At 34.7% G+C, this 22,710-nt stretch overlaps 1 protein-coding gene across 5 annotated transcripts in view; it reads right to left on the bottom strand.

Moving 5' to 3' along the window:
• The window catches only part of Scaf11 (SR-related CTD associated factor 11), a 69,867-nt gene that overhangs the window by 20,779 nt on the left and 26,378 nt on the right, over positions 1-22,710 (bottom strand). For all 5 annotated transcript variants that reach the window (XR_006147138.1, XM_042677551.1, XM_042677550.1 and 2 more), the window contains exons 2-5: positions 19,640-19,718; positions 17,267-17,424; positions 5,126-5,203; positions 1,699-1,790 (exon numbers count right to left, since the gene is read on the bottom strand). Coding sequence is in view for 4 of the 5 variants with exons in the window: in XM_042677551.1 (XP_042533485.1) it covers positions 1,699-1,790; positions 5,126-5,203; positions 17,267-17,424; positions 19,640-19,697 (386 nt within the window). In the remaining variant the exon portion in view is untranslated. The remainder of the gene's footprint in view (positions 1-1,698; positions 1,791-5,125; positions 5,204-17,266; positions 17,425-19,639; positions 19,719-22,710) is intronic.

The raw sequence follows: 22,710 nt of genomic DNA, 5'->3' as shown, positions 1-22,710 counted from the left end.
TAATAAAGAGAAGATTAGGAGTACTGTAGTTCAAAACCAGCCCCATATAGCAAAAGGTCAGTAGGACCAGTAAGCTGGAAATGGTGGTACATATCTGTTATCCTGGCTGCATTGAAAGCCATCACAAACTAAGGCCAGTCTCTCAGGAGACTCTAAATGAAACATAACTAAAAGCAAAAAAGGGGCTGGAACATGGATAAGGTGGTAGAGCAGGGTTAAAAAGCACGATGAAATGTCATTTGCAACTTAGCCAACATTTTCCTTTCCAATAACATTTAGGTTTAAAAATATCACTGTAATTTCTTACAAATGGTAAAGTATCAAAGAGAAAGGTTTCAAGATTTTTTTAGAGCTTTAGTAGGAGTAAATTTAATTAGTTTTGACCTATATGCTGGTGAAAGCAGATAAATGTAGAAAAGTAAATGAAAATAATGCTAAAAAATAGTACAAAAGACTATATGGTAAATATATAATTGATAGAGATCTCACACTATGGGATATGACTCTGTAGGTACAAATTTATTACTATTATTTCCTATTCCACCTCCTAATAAGATATGTCTGAAAGGGATTACAGAAAAACACATGAAAAAACCTCAAATAAGATATGGGCTTTAAAAAAAAAAAAGATATGGGCTTTAGAGATCATTTCAGTGATGACCACTACATTCTCAGAACAAGAATCAAAAGAATAAATCTCAGGGACTATTGTCAATTGCTTTAGTTATACTAAATAAGTACTCTGTCTTAAAAAAAAATTAGTATTCTAATGAAATAGACTAATGAATTATAGAATTAATAGTGAGGCAATCTACTGGGTCAAAAGTACAATTTTGGAAGGTTCTAAATACATTTTACATCAAAATAGGCTTAAGTTTTAAATGTAGTAAGTTATATTTATTATTTTTCAATATACTACTCCCATATTTAACTTAGTTCGCTAATATCATTAGCAGGCATTTAACCTGTTAAACTCAAGGAATAGTATTATGTTTCTAGACAATTATGTTAAAATAGCAATTAAAGAAAGCCAAGTATGTTTAAATGTTTCAAACATAAACATTTATTATAGTAGGTAACAAGTACCTACACAAAGAACCAAACTGTGAAAATTGGTAGTTTCACTGAATTCAGGGCCTTCAAGCTTGCTAAGTAGTAGTTCTATGAAGGTGCTCTAGGTGCTTGAACTAATCCTTGATCCCTTTGGGCTGGGGCATTTTTGAGATAGCATATTGCTTTTCACCCTGGCCAGTTTGGACTGAAATCCTCCTATACTTATACTTCCTACCATAGCTGGGACGACATGCATGTGTTAAATACACAGCTTTTTTACTATTGAGATATGGGTCTTGCAAATTTTATTTTCCCAAGCTGATTCGTCAATTGTGTGCTACATATGTGATAAATACAAAAATAAGAATAAGAAATTTTTTAATAGAAATCTTACACTTCTAAAATGTTTCTTATTTTTATAAAAGCTCTGCTCTAGAACAGAGTAGAGGAAAAAAGAAAACCCTAATCTTTACCAAAGATAGAATTCAAATTACATTGATTTTAGCCAACCTTCCTTTAAAATATTAATATTCTTTTCAAAAGAATGAATGTATTGAAAATGTCCACTTTAAGGGGGAAACTTTCCTTTTTGTTCTAGTTCTGGCTCTGCTTATCTGGATTTCACTTTAAAAGTTACTCACTCACCTTATATAGTTTTCAGAACTTGAGAGCTGTTTCTTAAAAGAGCTTTCAGTTTTCTTTTCTTTTGTCTCTCTTACCTGTCTTTTTATTTGAACCTATGAAAAAAGCAAAATCATTTATTTAGTGTCATAAGTCAAAACCACAAATGATAGCATTTTAATTCTCTCTTGAAGTAACAAAAAGAAACAAAGCTATGTTAATAAATAGTAGTCCTAGCCTGGCATTATGATGACACACCTAAAATCCCAACAGTCCCAAAAGCCTTCTGAAGACCAAGAAACCAGGAAAAAATTCTAGGACATAACGTAGGAAGGAGGATCATAGTTCAAAGCCACTCGAGCTACACAGCAAAAAGAAGTGGTTCACATACATGTGCATATTCATTCAAGTATGCTAAACCAGAAGCTAAATAAATATGATAAGCTTTAGAGAAATAAAATAGTGAGAAAAATGGCTTACACATAAAACAAAAGAAGAGTTAAGGGCATTGCTCAGTGGTAAGAGTATCCTTAGCATATAAGAGGCCAGGTTCAACCCTACCAAAAACAAACTTTTCACAGCAGAAATTACATAAGTACTAAGTTACCACCCACAGAAAGGAAGATCTTCACCAGCTATACATCCTGTAAGGGCCTAATACCTAGAATATACAAGGAGCTTAAGAAACTAAACACCCAAAGAATCAATAACCCAATAAATACATGGACAAAAGAACTAAACAAAGACTTCTTAGAAGTAAAAATGGCCCCAAACACCAAGAAACACTGAACATCTCTGACCATAAAGGAAATACAAATCAAAACAACACTGAGATTGCACCTTGTTTGCATCAAGACACCTAGTAAGAATAGCCATCATCAAGAACTAACGTTGCAAGGATATGGGGGGGAAAACGAATCCTATTATGCTGTTGGTGGAAATGTAAACTAGTGTAAACACTTTGGAAGGCAGTTCAGAGATTCCTCAAAAACTAAACACAGAACACATTATGATCCACTGACACCATTCCATTCAGATTATTACAAGTCATGATACAATAAAGACACTAGCACATTCACTTTCAGCGCTGCACTATTCACCATAGCCAAGTTACGGAAAATAGCCAAGGTGCCCTACAATAGATAAATGGATCAAGAAAATGTGGCATATACAATGGTATGTGCTATATAAATATGGAATATATTCCACATAAACAATGGAATTTTAGAAAGAAGCAGTAGATATGGCAGGAAAATGGGTAAACCTAGAAAAAATTATATTAACTAAGTCAGGATCAGAAAAGACAGTGTATGTTTTTTCTCATATGTAAAAGTCAGATCTAAATTATAAATAAAAATGAAAACATATACAGGGTCATTGCATCTATACAAGCTAATTGACTAAAGTATGGTATAAGAGGGGAGGATTCCAATGGTCTAACTCTGAATAGTGAACAGTTTAACAAATAAATACCAGTAAGGGAAACATATTTTGTCAAGGAGGGGAAAGGTATCAAGGGGAGGAGAACAGATGAATGGATCAAGAAATACAGTTCTATATTTAGGCAAATACAGTTCTATATTTAGTGTGTGTGTATGTGTGTGTGTGTGAGAGAGAGTGAAAATTGAACTGTGTAACTTGAAGGTATAGGTAGGGTTGGGATAAATGTAGAAGAATAACAGAAGGGGTAACACTACAAGATGCATTGTACTCATAAACTGACAAGTTGAACTGTACAACTTTATACAATTAAAGATAATTTAATATACAATTAAAGATAATTTAAAAGTCTAAAGACATTAAGATATTGTGCAAACCTCATAACTCTTAAAAAAAAAACCTTTAAACTTACAAAAACTGTATTAACACTGTACCAAATTTTTAACAGGCACATGCTAGTAAATAAATGTAAATTTTAATTCTATGCAACAAAACAAAATGTCTTTGAAGCTAGTTCATGCTAATCAATCTGCAGCAACATAGTTTTATAAAATAACCTGAAAAATACAGAAAGTATGTCTTCCAGGAAAGTCACTTTGATTTTTACTATATTACCCTTAACATCTTTTTAATATTAATACTTAGTATCTTTTCTCATGTATATAATTACAAGAGATATAATTACAAGCAAATGCTTTCTAACACTTTCTTTGAATTGCAATCTCACTTGCAGCATGACAACTCATAAAAATATGCCTATAAGCTGGGCACCAATGGCTCATGCCTGTAATCCTAGCTACTCCAGAGGCTGAGATCTGAGGATCGCGGTTCAAAGCCAGCCCGGGCAGGAAAATCAGTGAGACTCTTATCTCCAATAAGCCACTAGAAAACCGGGAGTGGCACTGTGGCTCAAGCGGTAGAGCACTCGCCTTGAGGTGAAGAGTACAGGGACAGCGCCCAGGCTCAGAGTTCAAACCCCATGCCAACCAAAAAAAAAAAAAAAAGCTTATAATTTTAGTATGAAACCTAAACTGAGAGCAACTACGAATGTGGCATGTTGCTTCCATACCCTTTCCTCTATTTCCCTTTAATGGCATCACATATTGAATATGCTTATTTTGTGCTGCTTATCATTTATTCTCATACATTTGGTGTTAGGTAATTCTCATTTATTTTACTTAAGTATTATTGTCCTTTTCTATTTTCCTTTTTCTCATTAACTCAGGAATATGTTCCTATTTTTCCTTTTTTCAATAAATCAAACATCAACATCAACTCAGATCAAAATCATGGCTCATAATAAGTAACATTAACGAAATAACAAGCATTTAAGAATAAAGATAACATATTAAATTTTACTGGCTAATCTCTAAATTGTTTTTCATGAAAAAACAATACCTTAAGTTTTTGCAGGGGCTGATCTTCTATTCTAAATGTTTAAAATAAGCACCTTTCTCCAGTGGAAAAAATATAATCAAAGAGCTATTCAACTAAGAAATGTTTGCAAAACATTCAATATCGGGCTAGGAAGGTGGCTCAGTGGTAGAGTGCTAGCCTTGCATGCATGAGGCCCTGGGTTCGATTCCTCAAGCACCACATAAACAGAAAAAGCCAGAAGTGGTGCTGTGGCTCAAGTGGTAGAACGCTAGCCTTGGCTAAGAGAAAGCGCCCAGGCCCAGAGTTCAGGCCCCATGATGGGCCCTCCCCCCCAAAAAATTTCAGTATTGAAGCTATTTTTAAAATGTAAGTACTCCGTACTTAAATGGGAAGCTTTCTTAGTGTTTCAGAGATCTAATACATTTTGTGGAATATCATAAAATGATCACAGTAGATAATACCTTTAGAAGGTCAGAATTTCAGTACCCCTGTTTAAAGGCCCAAGCTTGTTATGTTGAAAAAGAATGGCAAACAAAATTGACCAATTTTCAAATACACACTAATTGGACATTTATCAAAGCAAAAATTGCCCAATTAACTTAGATCATAATGCAAAATAAAACTCAAAACTTACCTTAACACAACCTTCCGAAGGACTGAATTTAAATACTGCCTGAAAAGGTTTTCGATCAATAGGACATGAAGCCAGCATCTGAAAAACAATAAATAAATTATAATTCTACAAATGTTTCTTTAGAATAAGTAACACTAAATTGTACTAAGTCCAGTCATAAATTTCCACAACAGAAAGTATTTTTGTGTGTGTGCTGGTATTGGTGATTGAATTCAGGGCCTAGGTGCTGTCCCTTAGCTTTTTCACTCAAGGCTGGCACTCTACTACTTGAACCACACCAAACCTCCACTTGTAGCTTTACAGACTTCAAAGACCTTTCTGCTCCAGCTGGCTTTAAGCTGTGAACTGAAGATCTCAGTCTCTTTAGTAGCTAATATTACAGGTGTTAGGCACCAGTGCCCCACCAAAGAAGCATTTTTTTTAATCTTCTTTGAAAAATAGTTTTAGTCATACTACTGAACAATAAATGCCTTAAACTTCTTTCATCCATTTAAATGTTACTGATAACTACCTATGTTAGCTAACGAATGCAATGATGAATAGCTAAGATTTCTGCAACTAAGACTCTATTAAGACTTGCTGTTCCACTCAAAACCACTGGTATAATGAAAGCTGGGCTAAAGTCCACAGCTCTGTCATGTACAACTGGCTGTGACTCTAAACCTAGAATGAATGGCTAATGAAATCTGCCAAACTAATAAAAAATTACTTGGGAAACTCACATATATTTTCATAAATTTGTAACAAACCATTTTCCTCAAAATTATTTTAAATAGGTACTTTTGCCAGCAGCAAAAAATATTTGAATGATAACAGCAAGTGCTGCTCTATTCTTCTCCTCAGTCAACTTGATGGCCTCTACAGAAACAAGGTTTTGTTGGATTTTCTTAAATTAATTTACTTTATTGTTCTTACAAAGGTGATATATAGAGGGATTAACATTACATGAGTCAGGTATTTTTCAGGGTTTTTAAAAATTGTTTATTGCAGGACTGGGGAATCTCCAAGTTCTACTATTTGAACTTATACCCTCAGGCCTTCTGTTTTTACTGTTTTTGAGACAGGCTGGACCAACTTTTGTTTGTCTGAGTTGGCCTCAAACTCAAACTCTTCCTGCCTTCACCTCTTGAGTATCTGAGATTACAGGTAACTCCAACATGCCCAGTTACTCACTCCAAAGGGCATTTTTTAATATATTCTATTGCAGATATCCAGTGTGTGAATGCATTTCACTATAATTCATGTACTGAACTGAATTTTTCCTCTTAATTATATACATTAGACTGGTGCTTCTCAATAGTTATTTCAGAGCTGTCCCATTCTTACCATCATGGTATTTCATCTTATAAATGTAATATTTTCTTACTTCAAAAGCTTTTCAAAGGTTCTTTTCTTTAAAATGTCTATTCATACATTTGCTTAACTATTAATATGCTCATCTTTTTCAAATTATAGAGATTCTCTACTTAATAAGGAAATTAGTCTTTCAATCATGTCTACATAATTATAAGTCAACTTTATTTTGATGTAAATATATTTCTTGTGCTTTCACAAACTTCATGTGTAACTTTTTACCTGATAATACTATTAAATATTTAAGGGTGGGTTTATATTAGCTAAACAGTTTAAAATCTAATGTTTTCTGGTAGGATAAGAGACTGTAATTATAAAGTTAACAGGTGATACTACTAATACCTATGGTTACAAAGGTAAAAACAGGATTCTAACCACTTAAAATCAACAGTTGAGAAGATTAAAGATAGTTAGGAAATCTAAACAAGTCACTTTCTATGGTGCCTCAGTAGAATAAAATGCTGGGATATTTGTTTTTTTGGCTTTCAGCACAACTAGAAATACGCTCATACAAGCAGAGATAGAACACTATATGACCTTATTATAATAAATCATATCAGACTGACATAGAAGCTTACTTCCAAATAGAAGGGATTTAAGGTGCCATTATTTCCCTTACAGAATACTTGACCTATGAATAGCAACAATGCAATCTACATATTTTTAATAATTATCACTAGAAATTCTAGTTCAAGGAACTACTGACTACTTATCAGTGTTAAGAAATGTCTTAGGTTAGAGGTTGTATTATTAGTACATTTATTATTACTACACTATAACTTTTACTCATTTGTAATTTGTAGGCAAATAACTAAAATTAATTTTTACTTTTTCAAAGTTTAAAAACACTTTTATGTTTTAAAGTCTATTTATTTCTTATAATTTTGGGAGGAGTAGAAGCTTTAAACTCAGGACCCTGTACTTATTAGGCAGGCATTCCACCATTTGCTTACAGCTCCAGCCCTTTTTTGCTTTCATTTTTGTTGGTTTTGTTTCTTTTGTGGTAGTACCAAGCTTAAACTAAGGACCTCTCGCTCAGCTTCACTCATAGTTGGTGTTTTATTATTTGAACCACAATTCTAGTTCATCTTTTTTGCTGGTTATTTGGAGACAGAATGCTGAGTGTTTTTCTGCTCAGGCTGGTTTTGAACTGTGATCCTCAGACTGCAGCCTCCTGAGTAGCTAGGATTACAGGCATAAACCACAGGAGCCCAGCTAGTTATTTCTTAGATAGGGTCTTGTATTTTTGCCCAGGCTGACTTTGGACTGCAATCCCCCTACTTATGTCTCCCAGTAGCCAGTATCACAGGTGTAAACCTCCACATCCATAGTGTTGGTTAAGATGGAGACTGTGCTAGCTTTTTGCCTGGGCAGACCTTGACTTCTGTTTTCAAGTACCATGGATTAAAGGCATGTAATGCCAGGCCCAGTTTAAAGTTAATTAAGATAAATGATCATTTAAAATATAAAACAGTAATGAATGAAAATGTGTTTCTTTCCGTGATGGTTGAAAACTAAGATACATGTATAGAAAATCTTGACTTATTGTTTTCTGACAAGTTTCGTTTTGTCCAAACTTGGGCAACTTATACATCTTCTCTATGCTTCAACTATCTTATTTACAAAAATGAGAGTAATAGAACTTATCAACAAGGTTTAAGGTTTTGTGGGGTTTTTTTTGTTGTTTTTTTTTTTTTTTTGCTAGTCCAGGGGCTCAAATTCAGGGCCTGGGCACTGCTGCTGAGCTTCTTTTGCTCAAGGCTGATGCTCTACCACTTGAGCCACAGAGCCACTTCTGGCTTTTTCTGTGTATGTGGTTCTGAGGAATCAAACCCAGGGCTTTGTGGATGCTAGGCAAGTGCTCTACCACTGAGCCACACTCCCAGCCAAGGTTTAAGGTTTATGAAATTAACTGATTTAACAATTCTTAGAAAAGTATGTGTAATATACTATTACTACATAAGGTCTCATAAATATTAGCCTGCTTAACCACACAAACACACACACACACACACACACAGTAGATTGCCAGGCACTAGTGGCTCATGCCTATAATCCTAGCTACACAAGAGGCTGTTATCTGATGAAGCCAACCTATGCATGAAAATCTGTAAGATTTATCTCCAATTAACCAGTCAAAAAGCTGGAAGAGGTGTGGCTCAAAGTGGTAGAGCACCAGCTTTGAATGGAAAAAGCTAATAGTTCCTAGGCCCTGAGTTCAAGCCTCAGTACTGACACATTAAAAAAAAAAAAAAAATCCAAACCTTTGGTTTTATATAATAGGCATACATATATAGATATCTGTCTATATGTGTGTATGTACAAATACACACAAGTGAGATAAACAAGTTCTTAATAATTTCTATCAGAATTTGTAAATTTTACAACATACATAGGAATTATTCTACCTAATTCAAATTATGACACAAAATCTCAAAGTCTTTGTATTCAAGAAATTTACTCTATATTCTATATCAAATCTTTCCATGGTTCTGTAATTATATATCATTTTTTTCCTAAATATTTTCAGATAACATCAACTAAAGGGTATTCTTTTCTTAAAAATATTTAATGTAATATAGTTTTAACCTGAACCATTCCATTTAGATCTGTTTCAAATATTTGGGTCCTAAGGTAGGGCTTTCATTCTTTTGGTTCTTTATGGATAATTTCTTTGTCTCTGTCTAAAGTTTCATCTGAAGAAAAGGTTCCACTGCTATAATAAAAGAAAAAAGGAAAAAAGGCAGTAGCAGTAAGAAACTATTTCTAAGTATTAGCATAATTTGCATATACTTACATTTCCTAAGAGCAATCTAGTTAATACAAAAAAATAAGTTTACTCCCTTTGGCTTAGGATAAGCCAACAGAAAAATTTCCTAAAACTGAATTATCTGCTTTAAGAAGGGCAAGTAATATAAAGGAGTATGATAAAAGGGTAAGGTTGATTGGGATGCATTGCATACATGTGTAAAAATGTCATACTGAAACTCCAACTAATGTATGCCAAAAAAACCCAAACACAGCAAAACAAAAAACAAAAAAGTTATCTTTCCCAGGAAAGGAAAAATCAGAAAACAAGCCACCAACACTAGATAAAGTTATGCTATGGTTATAAAACAATGCTGTCCACATTTGATCTTAGAAAGAAGTTTACCAAAACATTTCTGAAAGGAAGCAGGAAATTTGGTTATTCTGAGGTAAGTTTCCATAGCAATACTTTTCCTGATAGAAGGATCACTAAAGAATTCAATAAAAAAAAATCAAAATACATTCTGAAAACCTAGTAATTTTTTTAATGTATACAAAAACGCACACACCGAAGTTCATTAATAGTTACTAAGGTATCAAATTACTCTTTGTGTGATCATCACAAATCTTTCATAGAAAATTTACAAGAGTTTTAAAAATAAGCTGGGCACTAGTGGCTCATGCCTGTAATCTTGACTACTCAGGAGGCTGAGAGGATCATGGTTTTCAAGGAGAGCCCAGGCAGAATTTGTTAGACTCGTTGGCCAAAATACCAGCAAAACAAAAAGCCAGTGCAAGTAGTAAAACACTAGCCTAGCAAACTAGAGGCCCTGAGTTCAAAACCGCAGTACTAACTCCCCAACCCCTGAAAAAAAAAAGGTTTAGGCTGATCTAAACTTTAGGCACTCCCAAGAAAACCTCAGCTTTACATGCAGCAGATAACTATCCAGAAAATGCCAAAGATACATTCCAATTTTCAAAGTATAGTTTCATTTTCCAAGAAAAATGTGTTTGGCTAGAGTAACTGATTACATTTCTGAGTAGTGAGGGTTTTTGGTCTCTGATGCTATTGTACTGTTGCTGTTGCTTTCTTATATAACCCAGGTTGGCTTCAAACTTGTAACCATACTGCTGCAATTGTTCCAGCCTCCTAAGTGCTGGAATTATAGGCATGTACCACCACATCCATCAGCAGTAAGGTTTTAAACAAAAACATATGTAAAATATAGAAAAAAAAACTTTAATACTTATTTTTTTATAAAGGTGATTTTAACAAAAATTATTGCAAACTTTTTTCTTTACATTTAAATCTCAATTATTCATCATTTGCTTCTTTACATAAAATAATATACCCTCAATTATTAATGTTTAATAACTTGACAATTAAAAAAATTGTTTCATAATCAAAGTATGTAAAAACACTACTCAATTTATGACAGCTATAAAATTTAAAAATATACCTTACTTCAACAGTATAATGTGTTTTTTTAAAAAGGCATACATTATACTATGATTTCTCTGTACTAAGGTACTACCAGTAAAAAAAGCAAATCGATAGAAAAAAATGAGCTTCCTAATGATTCCAGTGAAACATACCCTAGTATTCTGAAGCGTTGTAAATTCCCAGCTCAGACAAACCCATATTTAAATGTAAGAACAGGAAACCTTCCTTATTTGAGAATTCAGGATTCTTGATTCCTAATATTTCTTGCTTCCTGCTGCTGCTCTATCCTCAATCACATAGGCTGCCTATAGATAGCCCCTCCTAGAGAGAGAGAAGCAAGTGTTAAAGGTAAATGCTTAGGAACTATATCTCAGTACCTATATTAACAGGTCAATTTCCCTGTTCATGGGAATCTCTACAGCATCTATCTCGCCCACTAACAAACAAAACTTTTATATACAAAACTGCACTTCAAACTCAAAAGATAATTTAGAAATGCTGACTATTACAGCTTGAGGTTTATTGACCATGACCTATCCTTTCTCATTTGATGGTTCCAAGACAACTAACATATCCCCAAAGCAAGTGCTCACCTATAATCAGCCTATAACCTATATTAAACTGTTTTACAGTTTTCAGACATTCATAAGAATCTCAGTGTTAAAATTAAGAATATATTCCATCTAAGGCCTCAAATGGAACTTTCATGTCTTTCAAATTACATTATATAACAATTGATTAAATTACCACTTTATCTGAATTTCTCCTACATTTAATAGTTGACTTACTTTCTCTAGAAAGAAACTGAAACAGAAAACTCAGTACATCATTTACATATCCTGACACTTAAAACCAGACTACACAGAATACATACAATTTTACCCAACTGGTAAATAGAGTATTAAATAGAAAATCTACACACATATTTTTTAGGTAATGAGTATTCACATTGTAAAAATATTCTTTGTTCTACCAAAGGATCACAATAGTAGTGAACGTGAAAAACTTAGTCAAAAGTTCAAGTTCTAAGTTCTTTTTTAGAACTAACAATCTTCCTAATTCACAAGTCTAACATAATGGAATAAAATAATGTATCCGATAAATTACTTTAAAGATTTTACTTCCTAAAAAATACTTAAATTATTATTCAGAGGACTATGTGACAGACAGGTTTGAGATAGTCTGGGAATGAAAACAAACAACAACAAAAACAAAACCCACTAAACCAAGAGGAAAAGGTAGTTAAAAAAAGAAAACAACAAATAATCTTTGCTGAATTACTGTACTACTGAAAAATAATCTAGTCACCAGAATGCTTATATAAAAAAATAGCCACATCACAACAGAAATGAATTGCCTCTATCTTGATTTATAATAAATATACTATTAATTTAAAAATGCACTCATCTGTCTGTATTCAATATTTTGTCTGTATTCAACACTATTCCTCAAGAACTTTATGACACGTTAGTAAGACTTACTATCTAGTCTCATGAGAGAAAGCATGCTTTTGTCAACTCAACAATTGTAATTTCACTAGCCTTACTTTTTCAAACTGAAGCTTTTGGCAGCTGATATAATACAAAATGGAAGAATAATATTAATTTAAGTCAGATAATTTGCTAACCCTGGGAAAACTAATCATATTTTTTAAATGATCCTTAAAAAGTAATCATGTAAAAGGTAAAGATAGGATCTCAGATACCACAAACATACTAATCACATGTTACTGCATCTCTTTAATACAGTAAGTAGGGCTAGGATATACACAGTGGAAAAGCATGTGATTTAGCATGTGGGAGGCTCTGGATTCAATTCCTAGCATCAAAAATAAATACAGTAAGAACTGTTAAGTGCTTTAAGTGTGTAATGTTTCTACATTCTCAAACCTTAGTTTTTTAAAGGCCAAAATTTCAACCACCTCATGCCAACAATGGTAAATTCCATCACTAGTATGTAGTGGGGGAGAGGGAGTATCTTGTGGAGGATCATAATTTTCATCAGCTATCACTGTTACTGCATCAGACTTTTCTAGTTTTCACCTTTCTAAACACCTATCAGATTACCAAGGTTAACCTTAAGTAACTTCAAGTTTTTCATTAAATGTAAATTGTGTCTTCCTCACAGTAGGTGTAGACAAAAAATTCTTAACTAAATAACTAATAAACTTTAGTATACTGGCTCTTATACATATTCCATCAACCCGAGGGCTATTGTCTTTGGTCAATATTTTGTTTCTACATCATCATAATTTGTTAACCAAACAGCTTATTTCTATGAATTCTTTGTTTTCATATCCCTTAGATCAGACAATTGAGGCTCTGGGCCAGAAAGGCAAGCACAGGTTCCATTATATTGAATCCTTTTGGTTTAAATAATGTGCATGCTATGGAATACTATGAAAGTTTATTCAATCATTTTAAAGCCCTTACAAAGCACTTATTTAAATAACCATAGAACCAAGATTTTTTAACTTGGAAAGACTGAAATTAACTTTGATGTTGAAGAATTTTTTTTTTTTTGTGGCAATACAAGTGATTTAAATTCATGGCTGTCTGTGTTTTTTGTTTTTTGTTGGGGGGGGGGGGGGGGTCTGGTCGTGGGGCCTGAACTCTGGGCCTAGGCGCTGTCCCTCAGCTCTTCAACTCAAGGCTAACGCTCTACCACTTGAGCCACAGCGCCACTTCCAGCTTTTTTCTTTTTGCTTATGTGGTGCTGAGGAATCAAACCCAGGGCCTCATGCATGCAAAGCAAGTGCTCTACCACTGAGCCACCTTCCCAGCCCCTGTCTGTGATCTTGAGTCATGGATCTCAATCCTTTTTTGTTTGTGTTTGTTTTAGATAAGGTCTAGAACTTTTGCCAGAACAGTCTCAGACTAAGGTCTTATTCCCACATCTTGAGTAGCTGGGATTATAGAAATGTACCACCATGCCCAGCTAGAAATAGGTATTTTAGGACATGAAAGTCTCAAGAGTGTATCCAAAACAAATACAGTCTACAATCTATGTTAATTTTTCAAACTACTGGCTTCATATAATTAGATTTCTTCAGTGCCTAAAATGTTAAGGTGAAAACAAATCAGTACTCCTTTTTTGGTGTTTGATATCCTGAGTACTTCAGTAAACCTTAGCAATAAGTTACAACACAGTGTAGTGTCTAGAAGACATAGAAATCTACAGAGATAATCAAATACACTTTGTGAAGTGTTGGGTTTGTTTGTAGGTGCTAGAGCATGAATTCAAGTTCCTGTACTTGCTGGCAGAACTCTATTTCTTGAATACCACCCTCAGCCCTTTTTTGCTTTTGGTTATTTTTAGAATAGGGTCTCACCCTTACACTTGAGCTACCTGGATTTCAATTCTCCACTTATGCTATTTATATAGCTAGAATGACAGGTGTACAACACACAGCTTTGTTCAGTGAGATGGGCTCTCAGGAGCTTATGGCCCAGAACAGACTTAAACCATAATCCTCCTAATCTTTGCCTCCCGAGTAGCTAGAATTACAAGGCTTCCCATTATACCCAGCCTTTTGTGCTGTTTTCTTTTCTTTTTTTTTTTTGGTCGGTTGTGGAGCTTGAACTCTGGGCCTGGGCGCTGTCCCTGCACTCTTCAGCTCAAGGCAAGCACTCGTATCACTTGAGCCACAGCACCACTTCCGGTTTTTCTAGCGGTTTATTGGAGATAAGAGTCTCACAAACTTTCCTGCCCAGGCTGCCTTTGAACCGCGATCCTCAGATCTCAGCCTCCTGAGTAGCTAGGATTATAGGCATGAGCCACCGGCGCCCGGCTCTGTGCTGTTTTGTTATCACAAAGATTTCCAACCACCACCAATCTTACTTTACCTACTTCACTTCTATGAGAAGTGAACATCACTAAAATCAGAAACTATAACTTAATTTTTAAAAATTATTTAAACTTGAGCCCACTCCTTGAGGTATCTGATAACAAATTATTAGTAATTGAGAATCTTTAGCTTTTATATCAATAAACATTAAGATAATGAAATTACATGAAAATAAATGAAACAATGCATAAGAAATCCTTAGTACAGGACATGAGGCTCATTAAGACATTTGGAATATATACACTTATTCCTACTCCTTAATCTGAAGCAAACCAACTGCACACCTCTCACAGTTGAGAAAAATGAGAGGAAAGATCATAACTAATGATTACACACACACAAAAAATACACTACCCACTAGTGAATTAGAAATCTGGTTCTATAGCTTAAAGCACATTTAATTTTTATCACAGCAGGCGATTCAAATGAAAATTTAGAAGTCTTACTGACTTTGTAAACTAGTCATCATTCTTAATTTGTTATATCTGTTAGTAGACTGCCCTCATGCTATTGTTCCCGCTTAGTGGTTTACTAAACTGACAGTTGCTATCTCCAATAAGAATAATGAAACAATTGAGACAATGAAGAAATCTAGAATGTTACGTTTATTCTGCCCTGGTCAGCACACAATGGAAGAGAATAAGTACTATATATAAAAGCAAGTATTTGCCTTTTTTTTTTAATTTAATTTTATTTTATTTGTGAACATACGGTACAGAGGGGTTACAATTACATGGGCAGGATAATGCGTACATTTCTTACCAAGCATTGCAGCCTCCTCCTTTGTTTACCCTTCACCTCCCTTCCCAGCCGCCCCCTCCCTCCCCAATTCCAATCCTTCTCCTTCCCCCCTTGCCCCCCCCCACCCCCCGCACCGACGTTGAAGTATTTGCCTTTTAAAGCAATTTTACTTCAATGAAATATTTATATTCAAAGAAATAACACTTAAAAAAAGTATTACATGTAAGGAAAGTGTTGATTAATAGCATTTGTATGTTATCAAGTATTTTCAACTTAAACATGTTCTACAAGGATTAAAAATATACTTAACTTTGCCACTGCCTAGGAGAGAGAACAGAGTCTACAGTCTACAGCCTAGAATACAGATTTTTTTTTTTTTTTTTTTGTCGGTCGTGGGGCTTGAACTCTGGGCCTGGGCGTTGTCCCTCACCTCTTCAACTCAAGGCGAGTGCTCTACCACTTGAGCTACAGCGCCACTTCCTAGAATACAGAATTTTAATTGCATACCTTTTCTTTAACATAGAAAAGTTACTACTTCTCAATGTGTAGTCTAGAAAAGCCTATAACATGTAACCATGCTTAAAATATACGGCTGTGTTGTACTGAAAGATGAACTTGGAATGATGAAAATCTGTCTATAAAACTGTAATTTACTTAGAGAAAAATACATATTCAGATTATGTTGAAGCTTGTGATTACTTGATCACTGAATATAATCATACAAAGCTGAACTGAAACCTTCCAACCATTATGTAACAAAACTTCTTTACCCAGTATTTAAAAAAACATTTAATTACAAAACAAATGAAAGTGCACTAAATTCAACACCAATTTCATCTTTAGAGGGAAAAGGGACAAATAGTACCAGTCATACTAACTTGGCAAAACTCAAAATACTCTGAAACCATATTTTTACCTACCTTTAATCCCTTCTTGTCAAAGTCTAGTTTAGGTTTCAATCTAAAACTGTTGATATACATATTATTATGAGCTCCCCTGGCATAAGAAACCTTTTCTTCTTTTTTTGTAGAACTCAGACTAAGCAGTACTAATGCCACTATACATAAAGTCAGTTCTCTCTACCCTCCTTAAAGAAAATATAACTAAAACAGAACTCTCAAAACCCCAATTATGTAAATGCAACAATTTCTCAAGTACTTAAGAATACTGAACAATGTGAGATTTCTTTGGGGGGGAGGAGAGAAGGGGGTGGATGAGAGACAATGAATAGTCTGAATGTAACTAATGAATAATAACTCGTCAAAAATATTTGAGATGTAATATTTTTACACAGTAATATTGAGCAAATACAATGTGATTAACAAGGACAATGAATTTATTTACCAATTTAAAACAACAAGGTTTAAAAATAATATCCAAAGAATTTGGCTTGAATTGAATCAGAATAATATATTTCAAATCCAATGTGTCCTGTTTCTTAATGACATTCTATGAATGATACTTGTAGAATCTGTAACTCAAAACTCTGAATTAAAAATGTGAATTAGAAAATGTGCTTCTCAATTACATTTTCCTTTTAATGTATACAATCTTAGCAAAGGAATAGTCCATGAAACCCAAGATTACCCATCTGTAACATTGAAAGGCACTATGAAATCTGATCTGGTTATTTCACAAGGCTGATATAAAGAGGAAATTAAAAATATACATAAAACAAAAAGCAGAAGTATTATCAATAGTAAAGAGATACTATCCTCCTCTCAAGAGTCAGAAAAAAGTTTGATCTGCTTTCTCTGTTACAGGATTTTTCTTTTTTAAAGAAAAGGTAAGCATTTAAAATTCTTTAATTATATACATAAAAAAAAGCTGGATAAAGAAAATTATAAATATATTGACAATTTGAATAAAGAAATTTATACTAGAAAATATATTACTGTAAGATCATTTGTAAAAGATAGTATCAGCTCTTTAGGCAAAAATGAAATGCTAGGCAATTGAAATGCATTAACTTTATCAATTGTGGTTAATATTTAATTCTGTTACTTACCTCTGCCCATTTAAGAATACAGGTCATACAGAAGACATGATTACAACTTTCTGGAAAACCAACTTCTTTCTCTAATAAGCAATTAAGACATATTGGACATCTGTCTGTTTCACTGTACACGAGGCCACTTGCAGGACTGTGATTTCTGTTTTCTTCACCTGTTGAAGTAAAACATACTTTCAAACCCTCCAGAAACAAGTAACTGCATATGGTAATATTATGATCTAGATACTCCAAGGGCCTTCATACTACAAGGCAATACTACTACATAAATAACAAATACACTCACTAATTCTAACAGCCCCAACATTCACACACAAACAAACACTTGCAACAGTGAAAATCAAATCCAAGGCTTTATACATACTAGGCAAACATTTTACCACTGAGCTATATCTCTAGTGCCATTATTTCACATTTTAAAAAGTATATCTATAGTCAGGCACTAGTGGCTCACACCTGTAATCCTATCTACTCAACAGGGTGAGATCTGAGGATCATAGTTCAAAGCCAGCCCAAGCTCAAAACTCCATAAGACTCCTATCTTCAATTAACTACCAAAAGCCAGAAGTGGAGCCATTGCTCAAGGGATGGAGTACTAGCCTTGAATGAAAAAGCTAAAAGACAGTAGGCCAGGCCCTGAATTCAATCTCTACAACCAGAGCGCACACGCACGTACACACACAAAAGTATATCTATGTAATTCCTAAAACTTCAATTGCCAGATCAATGTGTGTCTGTATTTGTACTGTAGATATTGTCAAATTAGCCTCATTAGGCTCTAAACCAGTTTATAGTCTCTCACCATAATTATAACCAATTTGTACACAAGTATATATTACTGGTTTATAAACAAATAAGATACTTTATGATTCAGCACTAACATAAAGGTTTAGTGAGCTGGACTTTTAACAGAATAAAGCAAACAAATGAAAACCTGGGAATATCCTATTTCTAATGTCCATACTAATGTTCAGAGCGGAAGAGTAAAACTTCCAAGGTAGAAAAACTGATATAAATCCTGAAAGACTCCAGTATTACGCAAGACAGAAAAAACGAAAATGATTAAATAACAACTTCAAAGAGCTGAAAGGAAACAACAAATAAAACCTACCAATCCAGAATTATACACTCATATGACCAGAAAAATCTACATTTAAATGATTTGGAAAAGATTTAAAGTTTGGATACAACATTCAGAGCACATCACCAACAGACAGTCATAAATAAATAACACCCCCCCCCCCACCACCTTTTTTTGAAAAAGGATGGAGAAGAAAGCAAGCATACAGCATCTAATGACTCAGGCTATGGTGGTACACTTAAAATTGCAGCACTTGGAAGAAAGAGGAAAGAGGATCACTTGAGGCCATTCCGGGTTATATACAAAGTTCAAGGTGAGCCTAAACTACATAGTAAAACCCAGTCTCAAAAAACAAAAGGTAGCCAGGCACCAGTGGCTCACTCGTATCTGTAATCCTAGCTACTCAGGAGGCTGAGATCTGAGGATTGTAGTTCAAAACCAGCCCAGGCAGGGAAGTCCATGAGACTCTTATCTCCAATTAACCACCAGAAAACCAGAAGTGGTGCTGTGGCTCAAGTCCTAGCCTTGAGCTGAAGAGCATAGGGACAGTGCTCAGGCCCAGAGTTCAAGCCCCAGGACCAAAAAAAAAAGGTAACTAAATAATAAATCATCCAATTCAGATGATAGATAATAACATATAAATTAAGGATAAACTAATAAGAAAGCATTTTAATCTTCCTTTGTAAAAGAATAACTTCAGAAGCAGAGAAAAATACCATTAAAAATTAGCAACAAAAACAGAAACTCTAAACCAGTAGAAAGCAAAACTTCAAGAAAAGGTAAACAGGGCTGGGAAGGTGGCTCAGTGGTAGAGCACTTGCCTTGCATCCCTGAGGCCCTGGGTTCGATTCCTTAGCACCACATAAGCAAAAAGAAAAAAGCCGGAAGTGGCGCTGTGGCTCAAGTGGCAGAGTGCTAGCCTTGAGCTGAAGAGCTGAGGGATAGCATCCAGGTCCAGAGTTCAGGCCCCACGACCGGACCCCCCCCCCCCCCAAAAAAAAAAAAAAAGAACAGGTAAACATTTCAACTAATTTAAAAACCCTCAATCAAAATTTAAATACTAAGAAGAAAAAAACATGTATGCAGTTCTTAAGTAGTTTATTTCAATATTAAAGAATACTAGTAAGTAAAAGCAGTGAGTCTATAACCTGACTCTTATAACCCCTATACAACTACTTAATATCAATTTTAAAAGAATACAAGAAAAAAACAGAATATTGATTACTTTAAATTTTATACAACAGTTTAGAAGTGTGAAGTTTGGCTTTCAACATACAATGAAAACTTACCTTCTGTACCTTCATAATCCTGGTCTCCCATAGTTACAGTATATACAATCTTCTTCATTTTTCCTTGGAAAAGGGTTTCCTATATGACAAATTATAAGAGAATTTTTATGTTTCTATCCTAATAATGTCAATTTAAAAAGATGATTTTATACATAAAAGAACAAAAAAGCCAGGTGCTGGTGGCTCACGCCTATAATCCTAGCTACTCAAGAGGCTGAGATCTGAGGATCACAGTTCAAAGCCAGCCTGGGTAGAAAAGTATCCATGAGATTTCAATATATCCAATTAACCACTCAAAAAACAGAAGCAGCACTGTGGTTCAAAGTGGTAGAGCACCAGCCCTGAGCAAAATTGCTCAGGACAGTGCCTAGGCCCAAAGTTCAACCCCACGACGAACTAAAAAAAACACAAACAAAAAAAAGTACAAGCCAGTTTTTAGATAATCTTTTATATTACTTACAATAAAGCCAAGTCTTACCAAAAAAAAAAAAAAAAAAACTATTAAGTAACAAAAGCTAAATAGTAAATTCTGTCATTCAGGCATGATATAATCTGCGGAGAGAGATGAACTTGAAATGGAGGTTTCTGGGAAGATGAGAAGTTTGCTAAAGAACTTGATAAATTGAAAGAACAACACAGCATAGAGAAATAAAGTAGTATTTAGCTAAGCTAGTGTGACAAGAACAAGAAGAGTAAGGTGTTTGTGTGTGTTGAGAAAGGATGGATATATAAGATAAGAATTTCATCTGAAAGATCAATAAGGAATAATAAAAGAAGCATAACAAAGCAAGTCAAGTAAGGCTAGATTATAGTTATGTCTCTAACAATCGACTGAGCTGCTTACATTTAATCTTAAGGATTCCTTTAAAGAGCCAAATGATCAAAATGATATAGCTTTGAGTACAGCTCAATTAAGAATTTAACCTAGCATGGCAAAAAGCCCTGCAAAAACAAAAAAAAATTATTTTTTCAAAGATTACTATGCCAGCAAATCATTTTATGGACTACATTGGGGGAGATCAGAAGTAGGATGATTTGCAAAGCTAGAATAACTGGCTGGAAAAAGAAGTGCAGAAGGAACTAAAAAGCAGAAACACACCTGCAATCTGATGAATAAATCTGAGGGAGGAAGTCAAAGATAGTTCTGGCCTAAAGGATCAGACTATACAAAGTTAAGAAAAAAAAGAGAAACATGGTAAAGTGAATTGTCAAAAGAAATTCATAAGGCAAACGATTTAAATATTCCTTCTTCAATTGATTGTGGCAAGACAAGACTACATTAAACCATCCAAATATGTTTTATAACATCTAAGCACAAGAAATCCCAAATTTTATCAGTTATGGCATCCCATATTGTATATGAAGTAATTTCCCTCATTTTCTAAAATAATTGACATGCTACTTTTTTTGGCGGGGTGGGGGATGGGGGGTGTCCGGTCGTGGGACCTAAACTCTGGGCCTGTGCGCTGTCCCTCAGCTCTTCAGCTCAAGGCTAGTACTCTACCACTTGAGCCACAGAGCCACTTCCGGCTTTTTTCTTTTTGCTTATGTGGGCCTCATGCATGCAAGGCAAGCGCTCTTCCACTGAGCCACCTTCCCAGCCCGAGACATGATCATTTTTACCTTAGAGGTCTGTCTTGCCCAGGAAAACTACGTATTGATTATTGATTTTTAATTTTTTATTTATTTATGTTTGTTGGTCATGGGGCTTGAACTCTGGGCCTGAGTGCTATCCCTCAGCTCTTCAGCTCAAGGCTAGCGCTCTACCACTTGAGCTACAGCGCCACTTCCTTGATTATTGATTTTTTTAAAAAGCTGAAATTTCATTCTGGTTACAGAATAGCACCTTAGAAGAACTCCAAAGGTTGTAGTGGATTTAAAGCTCACAAGAGATTTAAACAAGGTAAGTAAAATTCCTAGTATGCTAGATTTTTGAAAAATGCTACAAAGAAAAAAATATAGCCAACAAGAATAAGAAAATGAGAAGCTGCTATTTTCAGAGTGGTAGAGGAAGAAAACTTCAAGTGACAATAAAGGTGATCTGAAAAAAAGGAAAAGAACTTATGTAGATAGCCAATGCTAACTAATGTAGACAGAGAACAGCAAATAACAATCTAAGGCAAAGAAGCATGAATGGGATGTTCAAGAAACAAACAAGAGACAGTGATCAGAATAACAAACAGAAGGATAATGATAGAAGACAAGATCTTATAGCACTTTCTAAACTCTGTTCTCAGTGACAGGGACCGTAACATAGTTTTGAACAGTGAAGGCAGCAAGAGAATGAGCAGAGTCCAGTAAACAGACCCTTCTAATCTACCAGGAAGATGACAGTTCTGTACCAGATTGGTAGGCATAGCACTCAGATTTCAGATGTTTTGAAAACATAGCCAACAGGATTGACTAGGAAAAATATGAGGTATTTGTTAACAAGTACAGTCCAGAATAACTCTGTATTTTGATCTGACCTACTAAAAGGAAATAATTTAGACAGAAGATGATTATTAAAAATATTTAAATAAGCTGGGCGCCGGTGGCTCACACCAGTAATCCTAGCTACTCAGGAGGCTAAGATCTGAGGATTTCGGTTCAAAGCCAGCCCGGGCAAGAAAGTCCGTGAGACTCTTATTTCCAATAAACCACCAGAAAACCAGAAGTGGTACTTTAGCGCTCAGGCCCAGAGTTCAAGCCCCACGATCGACAAAAAATAAATAAATAAAAATAGCCATGTGCTGGTGGCTCATGCCTATAATCCTACCTACTCACAGGTTGAGATCTGAGGATTCCAGTTTGAAGCCAGCTGAGGCAGTAAAGTCCATGAAACTCATCTCCCAATTAACCACCAGAAAACCAGATGTAGTGCTGTGGACTCAAAGTGGTGGAGCACTAGCCTTGAGCAAAAAAAGTTCAGGGATAACATCCAGGCCCTGAGTTCAAGCCCCACGATTGGCAAAAAATTAAAATACACACACACTTCCAATATTCATAGGTTACTCTCATTAATATTTATGCACTAAGGCAGCATCAGTATCACTTGGGAACTTGTTGCAAATGCAAGATGTCTCAGGTAA

The sequence above is a fragment of the Dipodomys spectabilis genome, unplaced genomic scaffold, assembly GCF_019054845.1.
Source record: "Dipodomys spectabilis isolate Male_0828 unplaced genomic scaffold, ASM1905484v1 ptg000039l, whole genome shotgun sequence".
In the NCBI taxonomy this organism is placed as follows: Eukaryota; Metazoa; Chordata; class Mammalia; order Rodentia; family Heteromyidae; genus Dipodomys; species Dipodomys spectabilis.
The sequence above is the reverse complement of the archived record's forward strand: the minus strand, read 5'-3'. Positions and strand labels throughout refer to the sequence as shown.